Source organism: Prionailurus viverrinus, chromosome B2 (assembly GCF_022837055.1).
Source record: "Prionailurus viverrinus isolate Anna chromosome B2, UM_Priviv_1.0, whole genome shotgun sequence".
NCBI lineage: Eukaryota > Metazoa > Chordata > Mammalia > Carnivora > Felidae > Prionailurus > Prionailurus viverrinus.
Window position 1 is genome coordinate 54,979,537 of NC_062565.1, and position 14,543 is coordinate 54,994,079.

Sequence of the window (14,543 nt, forward strand, 5' to 3'; positions counted from 1 at the left end):
AAAGTTCCTCATTTGTCTGGTATGTCAGAGAATGATTTTAATAATCCACATTAGTAAATACTTTAGATAACTAAAGCTTACTGCAGTATGTGTCAGAACTTTTTTTCTTTTAGCACTCTTTTTTTTAACGTTTACTTATTTATTTTGAGAGACAAAGAGAGCATGCACATGAGCAGGGGAGGGGCAGAGACAGAGGGAGAAGCAGAATCCTAAGCAAGGTCTGTGCTGTCAGCGCAGAGCCTAATGTGTGCTTGATCCCATGACTTGTGAGATCATGACCTGATCTGAAATCAAGAGTAAAACACTCAATGAGCTGAGCCAGCCATGCACCCTTGGCATTTCTTTTAATGTGTAGAAGGATGTTTATTAATTATTGTTTCAGCATCTTGAATGTAATTCTTTATTAAAAGATTATGCATTTATAGGCTGTTATGGATCAAGATCCAAATAATCACAAACAGAATTTTAAGGAAGATGCTTGACATGTCCAGAGCACTAAAAAAATGCCTTTACTTTCATATTTAATAGATAAAACATTGCTGGTACTGGTTTTCACAGTGAGTGGTTCTCATCACTTGTGTCAGTTACTTTAAGGTACCTTTTAGAAATGCATATTATCAGGCTCCACCCTCAGACTTATAAAATCAGATGTATTTGCACGTGCCCTGAATAATTGCTTATGTCTTCTAAACTTTGATTGACCACATACTTCTATTGAGAAAATATATTACTTTTCTTAGGCCATTTAGTTTGGCCTAGTAAAACTCCCAGGGATTCTTTTATCACTTACCAGATCCTAGAACTCCCACTTATGTAGTTGATTTTTATTAGCTCAAATGCAGGATTTTATATTGCTTATTCCTGTTAAACTGAATCTTATTCCAGTCCATTGTTTGTTTTATTTTATTTTTAATTTAAACTCTGTCAGTTAAAAAATAATCTACTTAGCAGACACTCAGTGAGTTCGTATTATTTATTAGAATCATTGATCTGTCCTTGTTTTAATGAGTAAATTTAATTTTTTTAGAGCACTTAGGTTCACAGCAAAATTGAGCAGAAAATACAAAGAGTTCTCACATACTCTCTGCCGCACACTTGCACAACCTGCCACTATCAGCAGCATCCTTCACTAGAGTGGTTACTTGTGAACTGAGAAGAATGTGTAATCTGCTATTATTGGATATAGCATTTTATAGATATCAATTATATTAATTGATGGTGCTTTTGAATTCTGATTATTGTTGCTGATTTACTGCCCGCTGGATCTGTCCATTTCCTTTTTTTTTTTTTTTAATGTTTATTTATTTTTGAGAGACAGAGCACAAGCAGGGGAGGGGCAGAGAGAGAGGCAGACACAGAATCTGAAGCAGGCTCCAGTCTCTGAGCTCTCAGCACAGAGCCCAACCTGGGGCTCAAACTCACAAACCAGGAGACCATGACCTGAGCCAAAGTCAGACTCTAAACCGACTGAGCCACCTAGGCGCCCCAGGATCAGTCCATTTCTGATGGAGAAGTATTGGAGTCTGTAATAGGGGATACATCAATTTGTCCTTGCAGTTCTACCAGTTTTGCCTCTTGTATTTTGATGATCTATTGCTAGATGGATACACATTAAGGATTGTTATGTCTTCCTGGAGTATGCACTGCTTTATCATTATGTAATATCCTTGATATACTTTCCCACTCTGATGTTTTTATATTACCTTTACTTACTCTCTGATGTTCTTTTCTTTAGGTAGACCCAAGTTCTGGCCTTTATCATTTTCCTTCTCTTTGAAGAGCTTTTTTTAACATTTCTTGCCTTGCTGGTCTACCAGTAACAATTTATGTCAGTTTTTGTTTGTCCAAGAAAGTATTCTTGTCTTTTGAAGGATAATTTCACAGGGTACAGAATTCTGGGTGTGTGGAGGTTTTTTTCCCCCTCTAAATGCTTTACATATTTCAGTCCAAAAAATAAATAAGTAAATAAATAAATATTTCACTTCACTCTTTTGCTTGCATGGTTTCTGAGGATAAGTTAGATATAATTGTTAACATTTGCTTCTCTGTAGGTAAGGTGTCCCCCCGCCAGCTGCTTTCAAGATTTTTTCTTTATTTTTTATTTTCTCAAGTATGAATGTGATATATCTAAGCTATATTTTGGGGGGCATTAATACTGTTTGGAGTTTTTCAGACTTCTTATATCTGTAGTTTGGTGTCTGACATTTATTTGGGGAATATTCTCCATTGTCTCAAATATTGCTTCTATTCCTTCCTTTCTCGCTTCTGGTATTCTCATTACTACCCTTCATAATGCCCCACAGGTGTTACATATTCTGTTCTTATTGTCTTTCTTTAGTCGTTTTGTCTTTGTTTTTCAGTTTTGGAAGTTTCAATTGGCATAACCTCAAACTTGGAGATTCCTCCCTTAGCCGTGTCTATAATAAGCCCATAAAAGACGTTCATTTCCATTAGAGTGTTTAGTTCTCTAGCATTTCTTTTTTATTCTTTCTTAGGATTTCCATCTCTCTGCCTCCATTATCTGTTTTTGCACATTGTCTACTTTTTCCATTAGTGCTCTTAGCATTAACCATAGTTATTTTAAATTCTTGGTCTGGTAATTCCACTATCCCTGCCATATCTGACTCTAGTTCTGATGTTTGTTCAGTCTCTTCAAAGCTGTATTGTTTGCCTTTTGATAAGCCTTGTACTTTTTTGTTAAAAAGTAGACATGACATACTGGATGAAAAGAATTCCAATCAATAGACCTTTAGTAATAGGGTGGTAAGCAGGGAGGTGGAGAGGTTGGTGTTCTCTAGTCCTCTGCTTAGTCTTTTAGTGAGTCTGTGGCCCTCGACTATCAACTTCAACAGTGACTCAGTTTTTCTCCCTTAGGTGGGACAGGATGCCTAGAGGAGGCTGGAGTTGGGTACTTCCCTACCCCTGATAGGTTAGCCTCTGATAAAACCCCGTAAGTTTAGGCTCCAGTAAAACAGTTTGTTCTGAGGGCAGGCCTTATTAAGAGTAGATTGCTCTATAGTATTAAAATGGTTACTTTTCCCCTCCCCATGCCAGAAGCTTGAGAGAATTTCTCTCTATTATTCACCGTGAGCACTTGGTAGAGCTCCTGGAAGTTAGGCTTACGAAGTATGGGGCTTCCCTATGACTGGGTCTCCTTGGAGTTTTTGATGCTCAGACTTGTCCAGACTTCAAAAATTTCTCAGTTATAGGTAAGGTTTTTCCTACCGCAGCACTGGTTCCTGCAGAGATTTCTGCTCTGGTATGTTGTGATTTTCTGTATCTGCCACTCTCTCCAATTTTAGGGGACAGTGGTGTGCCCTGTGATCTGATTTCTTTGATGAGTCTAAGCAGAGTTGTTGATTTTTCAGTTCAACTTTTTCCTAGTTAGGATGGAACAGTGTATAAGCTCTTCACAGGCCAGACTAGAAATGAGATATCCCTGTCCTTTTAGTTTTACGTTGTTCATAAAACTGTTTAGTCCCCTGTGTTGGTATCATTTCGTTAACCAGCACTGTTATGAATCTATACATAACTACATTCCAGACTAAGTTTATCCGTCTCTTCTGCAAATGGATGTTGGAAAGCTTTGTCAGATACTTAACTGGGTGTGCATTCACTTCATTTTTGGTTACCTGGTTCAACCCTGTCCAGTTTTGAAGATAATTTTCTTTGAGGTGGAAGAAGGAAAAAAAATAAACAGGAGTTACTGAGCTTTATTTTCTGTCTGTTATCTGTTAAAATAACACCAGCTTCTCTAAGAAGTAATCGTTTTTTTCTGTTTTTTTGCTTATTGTCAGCATAGCTTAATAACACTTTTTTGTGACCTTTAGTACCTTGGCAATCTTCATTTTCTTCTTGGCTTTGCCCTTTATAACTTTTTCCATACAGATACAGTCATTATTTCAAATGTAATTTGGATAATTCAATTAATCTCCTTTTTTTGTGCCCTTTACTAATTCTGGGCTTACCCAAGAATTCCTTGTGCAGCCTCATTTCTTTCTTATTGGTATCTTTTGCAATTTCATTATCAGATTTTTATTTATTTTTATTTTTGAGAATAATAACGACAGCGTATACATGTTGAGTGTTTACTATATGCCAGGAGCATATAAAAGGTTTATATTGTGTTTTCACAAGAGTTCTGTGAGTGATTATTTCCTTCCCTGGACAGAAAGTGAAGCTCAGTCAGCGACAAGATAAGAATTTGCCTGTGGTCTCCCACCTGCTAGGCGGGAAACTGAGATTCAGACCTAGGTGTTACAGCTCCAGACTCTTAGCCACATGTTACACAGCTGCTCATTATGTTTCCTTGTACTACAGGTTTATAGTTTTAATCTGAATGAAGTATAAACTATGAATTTTGTGAATTTTCATTATTTGTAGGAGTCCATAGGGTTAGTGGATGTTTTTTATAGTTAAGATTTTTGGTAAACGTGTTTGTTTGGCATATAGGCCCTTTCCTGTTTTTGCTATAACCCATTTCCCATTGCTTTCGTTAAAAATGCATAATTGTTTCGGGGCGCCTGGGTGGCGCAGTCGGTTAAGCGTCCGACTTCAGCCAGGTCACGATCTCGCGGTCCGTGAGTTCGAGCCCCGCGTCAGGCTCTGGGCTGATGGCTCAGAGCCTGGAGCCTGTTTCCGATTCTGTGTCTCCCTCTCTCTCTGCCCCTCCCCCATTCATGCTCTGTCTCTCTCTGTCCCAAAAATAAATAAACGTTGAAAAAAAAAATTTTTTAAAAACTGCATAATTGTTTCTAATTAACTTATAGATCCATCATCTGTATACTTAAAAAAAAAGTAATCTGCCTTCCAAAATTAAATTTTAAAATAAGTATTTTCATTTATATCGCTGTTTCTTATTAAAATATATGAAATTTTCTAGATTTTGTCCTTATAATACAGTTTTTACATTTCATTTCTTCTGTGTTCTTATTTATGCAAATACTTTAGTAGTTCATCATTATTATTGCGTTACTCATGAAATAATACAGAGATGACATGTATCTACAAAAGTTATTTTTCTGTGAAACACTTTCTCATTTGTCCGTCTCATTCCCATCTGTGGTTCCTATTAAATTTGTATGGATTTTACTTTGTGGGAAATAGACATAAAATTTACATCTGAAAATGATGTGAGATTTTTATAGTTTTTGGAGTTTGTACAGTTTTCTTTTTGTTTACATTATCTTCTCATAGTCTTTTAATGTAATTTTTAAAAATAAGAATAAAATGTGAGATTGTATAAAGTTTCTAGATAAACTGTTTTATAGCTACCTTGTGGTTATCTCTACTTGTTAGCAAGTAGCATAATTAAAACTGTTTCCTCTTCCTAGCAAATGGGCAACTTTGCCTGAGAATGCTGTAATGTTTTATGTAACTCTTGAGCCTGTAGTGTCCTGATAACCATACAACTAAATCGTCATTTAGATAAAGAGAGGAAAGCAGTTGCACCCATGGGCAATTAACTTTTTTATTAATAAGCTGTTAGACAATTAAGGGGAGCTTAGACAGTCTCTCGAGTGTGGTATTGTACTAAGTCCCGGGTAAATAACCTTGTTGGTGTGCTGGCTTGTTTTTCATTGTCAGGGTGCCCATTCCGTCACAGTGATCCAGAGCTGCTGAAGCAGAAGTTGCAGTCATACAAGATCTCTCCTGACGGGATAAGCCAGGTAGGTCAGACGCTGCCGCACATCCTCAGTAATGAGGAGTCAGACAGTCGCTGAGTTTCACTTACTGTTCTTGCAGTGGCGCTTTGTACTGCTTGTCAGGGCTCACACCACACATCCTGTCTTCTGCATGAAGTAAGCTAAAGCTTTGACTTGCCTGGCTTAGATTCCTTGGAAATTCTAGTTCTCCTATCTGCCAGGCTGCAGTCTTATTTTTCTTGGTAAGAAAGGAAGCTGGAAACCTTTTTTCTCTCAATTTGTTTTATTATCTCAATTAGGAGTTTTTAAAAAAATAAATTTTTAGAGGAATACATTGAAGGTTATTAACGAAGCTGAAAAGTAATGGCATCATATTTTATTTTGGGAAATTTTCTGTGCTGCTTATAGGTTAAAGCAGATATAATATAGTGGCTAATGTTCTGATTGGCATCAACTCTTACCATGTTAAAGCTATACTTCTAAGGGCATCTGGGTGACTAAGTCAGTTAAGCTTGACTTCAGCTCAGGTCATGATCTCCTGGTTCGTGAGTTCGAGCCCCACTTCGGGCTCTCTGCTTTCAGCACAGAGCCTGCTTCGGATCCTCTGTTCCCTTCTCTCTCCCTGCCCCTTCCCTGCTCATGTTCTCTGTCTTTCTCTCAAAATTAAGTAAACATTAGAAAAAAAAAATTTACACTTCTAATGGTAGTTCATAGGGTTGAATAATCTGTCAAAAATACTTTGGTAAATAATTGAGATAAAAAAAGAAATGTTCAAATGTAAAACCAAATATTTAAGAGTAATTTAGTAAATGTGCTTTAAAAAATATTGTGACATTGCAAAGGCTGCTGTCTCTATGTGCTTTTGAATTGACTTGGGATTTGACGTTCAAGAGGAGTATCTGCTTCCTTAGTTTAAGAAGAACAATACATGTTTTAGAGCTGTGACATTCAAATCATTATATGTCCTTAATTATTTTTTCTTAAAGTAATTACTGTACAAAACTCTACTTTTTTACTATGTCCAAACTTTGAATTTAACTTATTTCAGATCTTGAGAGTTTTGTGGTTCTCTGGCTAAGGCAGTGGTCAAAGTGCTGTTTTGAAATGCAAAGAATCGTATAAATCCTGCTCCTACAGAACCAGAGTCTGAAAGAAAACATGCCAAGTGTTATGAGAGATGTACACATAGAATGTCTTAGATCTTCTGAAGAGGGTGGCCTATCTATAACCAAATAGGGGAAGCCAAGGAACACTATCTGGAAGAGATACTCCATTGTTTTTTTGTTTTGTTTTATTTTTTCCAGTTTTTATTTTAATTCCAGTTAGTTAACATAGAGTGTAGTACTAGCTTCAGGTGTACAATATAATGATTCAGCACTTCCGTACATCACCCTGTGCTCATCAGAAGAAGTACACCCCTTAATCCTCATCACTTATTTAATAAACCATTCATCCACCCCTCCCCTCTGGTAACCATGAATTTTTTCTTTGTAATTAAGAGTCTGTTTCTTGCTTTGTCTCTCTTTTTTCTCTCTGTTCATTTGTTTTGTTTCTTAAATTCCACATATGAGTGAAATCATATGGGATTTGTCTTTCTCTGACTGGCTTATTTCATGTAGCATTATACTCTCTAGCTCCATCCATGTTGTTGCAAATGGCAAGATTTCATCTTTTTTATGGTTGAGTAATATTCCATTGTATATGTGTATATACCACATCCTCTTTATCCATTCATCCATCCGTTGATGGACACTTTGGCTGCTTCCATATCTTGGCTCTTGTAAATAATGCTCCTATAAACATGGGGGTCCAATTATTCTTTTGACTTCATAGTTTGTATTCTTTGGGTAAATACCCGGTAGTGTGATTGCTGGATCATAAGGTAGATCTTTTTTTTTAACATTTTGAGGAAACTCCATACTATTTTCCACAGAGGCTGCACCAGCTTGCATTCCCAACAGCAGTGCACAAGAGTTCCTTTTTCTCCATATCCTTACCAACACGTTGTTTCTTTTGTTGTTGATTTTTGCCATTCTGATGGGTGTGAAGTGATATTGTAGTTTTGATTTGCATTTCCGTGATGGTAAGTGATGAGGTAAACATCTTTTCATGTGTCTGTTGGCCATCTGTATGTCTTTTTTGGAGCTGTGTCTCTTCAAGTCTTCTGCCCTTTTTTTTTTTTTTTCCATTGTTTATTTCTGAGAGAGACAGGGCATGAGCAGGGGAGGGGCAGAGAGAGAGGGAGACACAGAATCGGAAACAGGCTCTGAGCTGTCCACACAGAGCCCGACACAGGGCTCAAACTCAGGAATGGTGAGATCATGACCTAGGCCAAAGTCAGACGCTTAACCGAGTCACCCAGGCACCCCTGCCCATTTTTAATTGGATTATATGTTCTTTGGGTGTTGAGTTTTATAAGTTCTTCATATATTTTAGATACTAACCCTTTATTGGATATGTTATTGCAAATATCTATTCCCATTCCATAGTTTGCCTTTTAATTTTATTATTTCCTTCATCATATAGAAACTTTTCATTTTGTTATTATTTATTTTGAGAGAGTGCACGTGTGAGTGTGCATGCAAGTGGGGGAAGGGCAGAGAGAGTGGGAAAGAGAATCCTAAACAGGCTTCATGCCCAGCGCTGAGCCTGATGTAGGGCTTGGTCTCACAACCCTGAGATCATGACTTGAACCAAAATCAAGAGTCGGATGCTTAATTGAGAAACTTTTCATTTTGATTTGGTCCTAGTAGTTATTTTTACTTTTGTTCCCCTTGCCTCAGGAGACATCTAGAAAGAAGTTGCTACAACTGATGTCAAAGAGGTTATTGCCTATGTTCTCTTCTAGGATTTTTATGGTTTCAGGTCTTACATTTAGGTTTTTACTGCACTTTGATTTTGTGTGTGTGTGTGTTTGGTGTAAGGAAATGGTCTAGTTTCATTTTTTGCATGTTGCTGTCTGATTTTCCCCAGCACCATTTGTTGAAGAGATTTTCTTTTTCCCTTTGGATATTCTTTCCTGCTTTATCAAAAATTAACTGACCATGTAATTGTAGGTTGTTTTTTTTTTTTTTCTGGGCTTCCTATTCTGTTCCATTGATCTATGTGTCTATTTTTATGTGAGTACCATACTGTTTTGATTATTACAGCTCTGTAATATAACTTGAAGTGTGAAATTGTAATGCTGTCAGCTTTGCTTTGCTTTTTCAAGATTGCTTTGGCTATTCAGGGACTTTCGTGGTTCCATACAAATTTTAGGATTGTTCTAGTTCTATGAGAAATGCTGATGGTATTTAGATAGGGATTGTATTAAATGTGTAGATTGCAGTAAAGATATTTTAACAGTATTTGCTATTCCAGTCCTTGAGCATGGCTTGTCTTTCCATGTTTTTGTGTCATTTTCACTTTCTTTCATCAGTGTCTTAGAGCTTTCAGAGTACAGATCTTTCACTTCTTTGGTTCGGTTTATTCCCAAATATTTCATTACTTTTGGTACAATTGTAAAAGATAATTTTTTTCTTAATTTCTGTTTCTGCTGCTTCGTTATTGGTGTGTAGAAATGCAGTAGATTTCTGTACATTGATTTTTTTTTTTTATCCTGTGAGTTTACTTAATTCTTTTATCAATTCTAGGGGTTTTTTGGTGGAGTCTCAAAATTTCTATATTCAGTATCATGTAATCTGCCAATAGTGAAAGTTTTACTCTTTACTCTTCTCCTCCCCACTGTTGTTATATTTTATATTCTATTATTTTGCGAGTTCCTTGACTGATTTTTTTTTTTTTCGTTTTATTTTATTTATTTTTGGGACAGAGAGAGACAGAGCATGAACGGGGGAGGGGCAGAGAGAGAGGGAGACACAGAATCGGAAACAGGCTCCAGGCTCTGAGCCATCAGCCCAGAGCCCGACGCGGGGCTCGAACTCATGGACCGTGAGATCGTGACCTGGCTGAAGTCGGACGCTCAACCGACTGCACCACCCAGGTGCCCCTAATTTTTTATAGAAATACTCATTTGTACTGCTTTTGGGTTTCCTACCTTTATATTGTCACTTCTGGTCTCTCCTTTCCAAAATGTCCCCTTAATATTTCTTGAAGGACTGGTTTAGCGGCCATGAACTACTTTAGGTTTTATTTGTCGGGGAAACTCTTTATCTCTCTTTCTATTCTGAATGATAGCTTTGCTGGGTAGAGTATTTTGGCTGTGGTTTTTCCCATTCATCACTTTGAATATATCATGCCACTCCCCTCTGGCTTGGAAAGGTTCTGTTAAAAATAATCTGCTAGCCTTATGGATTTTCCCTTGGAAGTTATTATCTTCTTTTGTCTTACTGCTTTTAATTTATTTTTTCTTTATCAGTACATTTTGCTGTTTCATTACAATATATCTTGGTGTCAGTCTGCTTTTGTTGATTTTGATGAGAGTACTCTTTGACTCTTAGATCTGGATATCTGTTTCCTTCCCCACTTTAGGAAAGTTTTCAGCTATTATCTCTTGAAATAAAGTTTCTGCCCCCTTTCTCTTTCTTCTTCTGGGACTCCTATAATACAAATGTTACTATGTTTGATGGAGTCACTGACTTCCCTACATCTATTCTTGTTTTGCAGAATTCTTTTTTTTCCTCTTGTTCATTTTGATTACTTTCCATCACTGTCTTCTAGGTCATTAATTCATTTCTCTGCTTCTAGCCTGCTGTTCATTAAGCATGTTTCTCATTTTGTGTATCATACCCTTTTTCTCTGCTATGTTATTTCTTATCTTTGTGTGAAGGGTCTCATTCATGTCTTCCACTGAGTATCCTTATTACCATTATTTTAAATTCTCTATGAGTTATGTTACTTATATCTGTTTCACTTAGGTATTTGGGTGTGGCTTTGTCCTTTTACTTCATTTGGGATACATTTCTTTGTCTCCTCATTTTGACTAAGTCTCTGTACCTCTTTCTCTGTGTTTGGAAAGTCAGCTATGTCTCCTGTTCTTGAGGGTAATGCCCTTATGAAAAAGTGGTCCTGTACTTCCTTGCCTTGTAGTGATCCCTGTTCCCCTCAGCCTGACGCTTCTGGGAGTGTCTCCAGTGTGTACTGCATGCAATCTGCTGTTTTGTCCTGGCCTAATCTTTCTGGCAAGTTATCTGCAAAGGCTCTCTTTGCCTTTTGTGAGTAGCATTTCATCCCTTTCCTGAAGGTGACATATTTTAGCTAGAGTGTTGTGGTCTGTGTATGAAATGAGACCTACTTCCAATGTCACCAGAACCAAGGCTCTGCAAAACTCCCAAGTGAGCAGACGTGGTGTGAGCAGGTGTTTGGGCTAGTCTTCTGGGAAAGGGGATCTGAGCTCTGAGACTGAGGCAAGGTGAGTGGGAAGGGTGATTCCACCATTGTGTGTGTGTGTATGGGAGCAGGGCTTGATATAAGCAAGTTAGGTAGCAAATGTTGGTGCTGCACGGCTTCCCGTAGGTGGCTCTGTGCTTATGCTGAGGGACAGGGGAGGGAAATGGCACCCGCATTTTCTTTTGTTCCCAGAGGGATCTCTCTGTGAACACTGTCTCTCTGGGCTATGCTCTGAAATAAGTAAATAACCTCCCCACTATGTGCTTAGGCACCCTTCAGATCGTTGTTTCCAGGCTGTATGTTCCTAGGCTGTTTTCCCTGCCTTTTTTCCGAGAGCAGTGCCAGTGCCCTCCAAGTTCTCCCAGAGCCAAGCCTGCTGACCTTTAAAACTCTAGGCTTTAAGCCCTACTGGTTGCAAGAATTTATAAAATTCATTTCCTCTCACTTTCCAAGCCAATTGCTTTGGTGATTCCTTTTCCCCTGAGCTGCCCTGTGAGGTAGTCTGTCTCTTGCCCTTCTACGGCAACTGCAGCTCCCTCTGCACTGAGGTGGCCACTGTTTCTCTACGTTTAGTTGTAGAGTTTGTTCTTTCCATCTTCAGGCCAATTTCTGGGGTATTTAAGATGATTTGATAGTTATCTAGTTATAGTCATGGGACAAGGTGAGCTTAGGGTCCTCCTACTCCGCTGCCACCTTCCAACCTCTGGAAGATCTACTCTTTGCATTTTGCCTGGGTCAGGAGTGGAGGATGGGGAGTGGGAATTAAAAGAAGAGAATGCAGGGGCGCTTGGGTGGCTCATTTGGTTAAGAGTCCGACTTCAGCTCAGGTCATGATCTCACGGTATGTGGGTTCAAGCCCCACATCGGGCTCTGTGCTGACAGCTCAGAGCCTGGATCCTGCTTCAGATTCTGTGTCTCCTTCTCTTTGCCCCTCCCCCACTCGTGCTCTGTCTCTCTCTCAAAAATAAATAAACGTTAAAAAATTTTTTAAAAAAGAATGCAAGAATAGAAAGCAGTAAGTATATAGATTATTAGGATGTGAAGCTTAAGATAATGGAAGTGCTAGTACATAAACATTAATAGACGAGAGAAGTAAATTGGTTTGTGAGATTAGGTTTAGAGGTGGGATATTTAAATGGAAGACAGAATGTAGATTTGTGCTCCATTAGAGAAGTTAAAAGTGGAAATTTGAGGTTCTTCCCAGTTAGAAATGTAGAACTGTAGGGTTTGAGGAGACAATAGGAAGCTATTCACGTTTATAGAGCCACATAGGATGTGACATGCCATGGGTATGCAGCTAATAGGTCAGTGATAGAACCAGAATTAAAGCCAGGCCTTCTGAATCCACGGGTTTTGATTTGTTTTGTTTTTTCCCCTCTCTCAGCGCCAGTTTACTTGAGGGTGATTATCATGAGTTTTGTGTGTTGTGTGTGTGTGTGGTGGGGGGGGGGGTGGGTTGGAGGAGAAAGGGAGAACAAAGTAATGGAGAGAGGGGGTAGAGAGTCAAAAACCATGTCTTAAAATGGAGGCTTGGCTAACACTTCCCTTTTGCCAGCAGAGGGAAGCAGAATCGGAAAGACTGAACAAAAAAGGGAGAGGAGGGGGAATACATCAGGGAAACGAAGTATCATACAAGTCACAGAGAATTTTGAGGAGAGGGTCCCCAGGTGTCCTTCATAGCAGAGAGAGGGGGACTGAGAAAAGGTGGTGACTGGGTGTGTTGAGTGGGTTACCCAATTTCGATTTGGTGAAAGGTATCATTGTAGTGATAGAAATCAAAAGCCAGAACACATTTGCTTAGAAGATAAGTGAATGAAAGACAGCACATTGGATTTGTAGATAGTGATATAAGTAGCCTTTTCAAGAAATGTGCTGGCGAACGGGATGACAGGGTGATACTAGTTTAAACATCTTGTGATGGTTTAGAGGAGATCTGAACCTGTTTGTATCTTGAGGGTAATCTTGATAAAAATACTTTGAAAAAGATAATCCCTCTTGAATTAAGCAAAATTAACTTTTCTTTCCTTTATGACTATATTGTACATGCCTTTGCTCTTAAACTTATTACACAAGATTATAATTATTTAACCGTTCATCTTCCCCTCTAACTTGTAAGTTTCCTGAAACGAGGATTAGATTTTTTTTAACTTTATCTCTCATAGTAATTCACTGAGTTTGCATTTGGTAGCTGCTTTAAAAAAAATGTTGGAGAAGTAAGTGGGCATAGCTTTTGTATGAGTTGGATGCTAGGTTGTGCTTGGAGGGGTGCAGAAAGAGCCACATGGGAATTCAATGACACAAGTGAAAATCTTATTGAAGAAAGGAGTCTGTATACTTGCACAAAAGGATAGTGACAGAAAAAGGCATATCTTTCTGCCCATTTGGGAATATAGAGAAAAATGTAGAGGTGTAGAACAAAGGGAAATTGGTGGAGTAGATTAAGAGGCCTTAACTCTAACTTGCAAAGGAAAAGATCTGGTTATTAGCTTAGAGTAGAGGTTAAGAATGGTGTTCTGGATGTAGGAAAGGTTGGGAACTGTTGACAGTAAATTTGATAGGGAATCTAGAAAAAGAATTAACTAAAGGCTTTTTTAGCCATCATAAAGAATCACTTTTTTAAAAATACAGGCAATTACTATGTCTATTGAGAGTATCACTATTTTTATTTAATAGTAATAACTATGTGTTGGAAGGAGGAGGAAGGACAGTAAAATATCCCCCAAACTGAGAAGGCAGTTTGAGACCGAGAAACTAAAGAGGCAACTCCATTCAGTCTACACAGCGTTTTATTCAGGGTAACTTACTGACAGGATTGAACAGGCAGTGACCTGGATAGCTGAACAGCTATTTTCCTTAGAGTCCAGACTTTAGTCCATGATTTTATAGAGTAAGGGGACACTGGAGGGCTCTGTCGTGCAGTCAGAGGATCTACGAACACTTGCCTAATTGATAGCTAACGTTTAACAGAACTCGTGTGGCCATCTGTGAGTCAGGAAGGGGGAGAAACTATGTTATTTCTAATTGTTACCTAATCAGATTTAGGAAAGACCAGAACAATCCTTCCTGTGTTCTGGTCAGGGAATACTTTAACCTCCAAGGGGCCTGGAACATGTAGCACTTAGTGAGGTCATCATGTGGACATGGACAAGGTGGTGGGCCAAAGATGGAGTCACTATGGTCTGCACTCCTACACTATGTACATGTTTTGCTTTTGACTCCATTGCATTCCTCCATTTACCCTCAGTCTCTAAGCAGATCCTTTACTGAGTTGAAGCTGACTAGTAATTTCCACATCAGCCTTTGGACTTGCATGGTAACCTTTTATCTGAGATGAACACAGATGTATAGTGCATGTGGGCAAGCTGTAAATAATATTTTGCTTTCAATTGATGTCTTTTTTGAGTGGATCTCAGTAGAATGAAGCAGCTGGGAGACTGTGTTCTAAAGGGCAAAAAGTTGATGAATGAAAAATCCATGTAAAACATTTTGATGAATGCTCAGTTGCAGGTTGGCATGAGTGCAAATTAGATCTTAAAAACTCCAAGTGCACTTTAAAATAGTGGAAAAAAA

The 14,543-nt window shown here is 38.4% G+C and overlaps 1 protein-coding gene across 2 annotated transcripts in view; it reads left to right on the forward strand.

The window, feature by feature from the left end:
• Positions 1–14,543, forward strand: part of PRIM2 (DNA primase subunit 2) — a 350,775-nt gene that overhangs the window by 273,409 nt on the left and 62,823 nt on the right. For both annotated transcript variants that reach the window (XM_047860694.1, XM_047860693.1), the window contains exon 12: positions 5,587–5,669. In XM_047860694.1, coding sequence (XP_047716650.1) covers positions 5,587–5,669 — 83 coding nt within the window. The remainder of the gene's footprint in view (positions 1–5,586; positions 5,670–14,543) is intronic.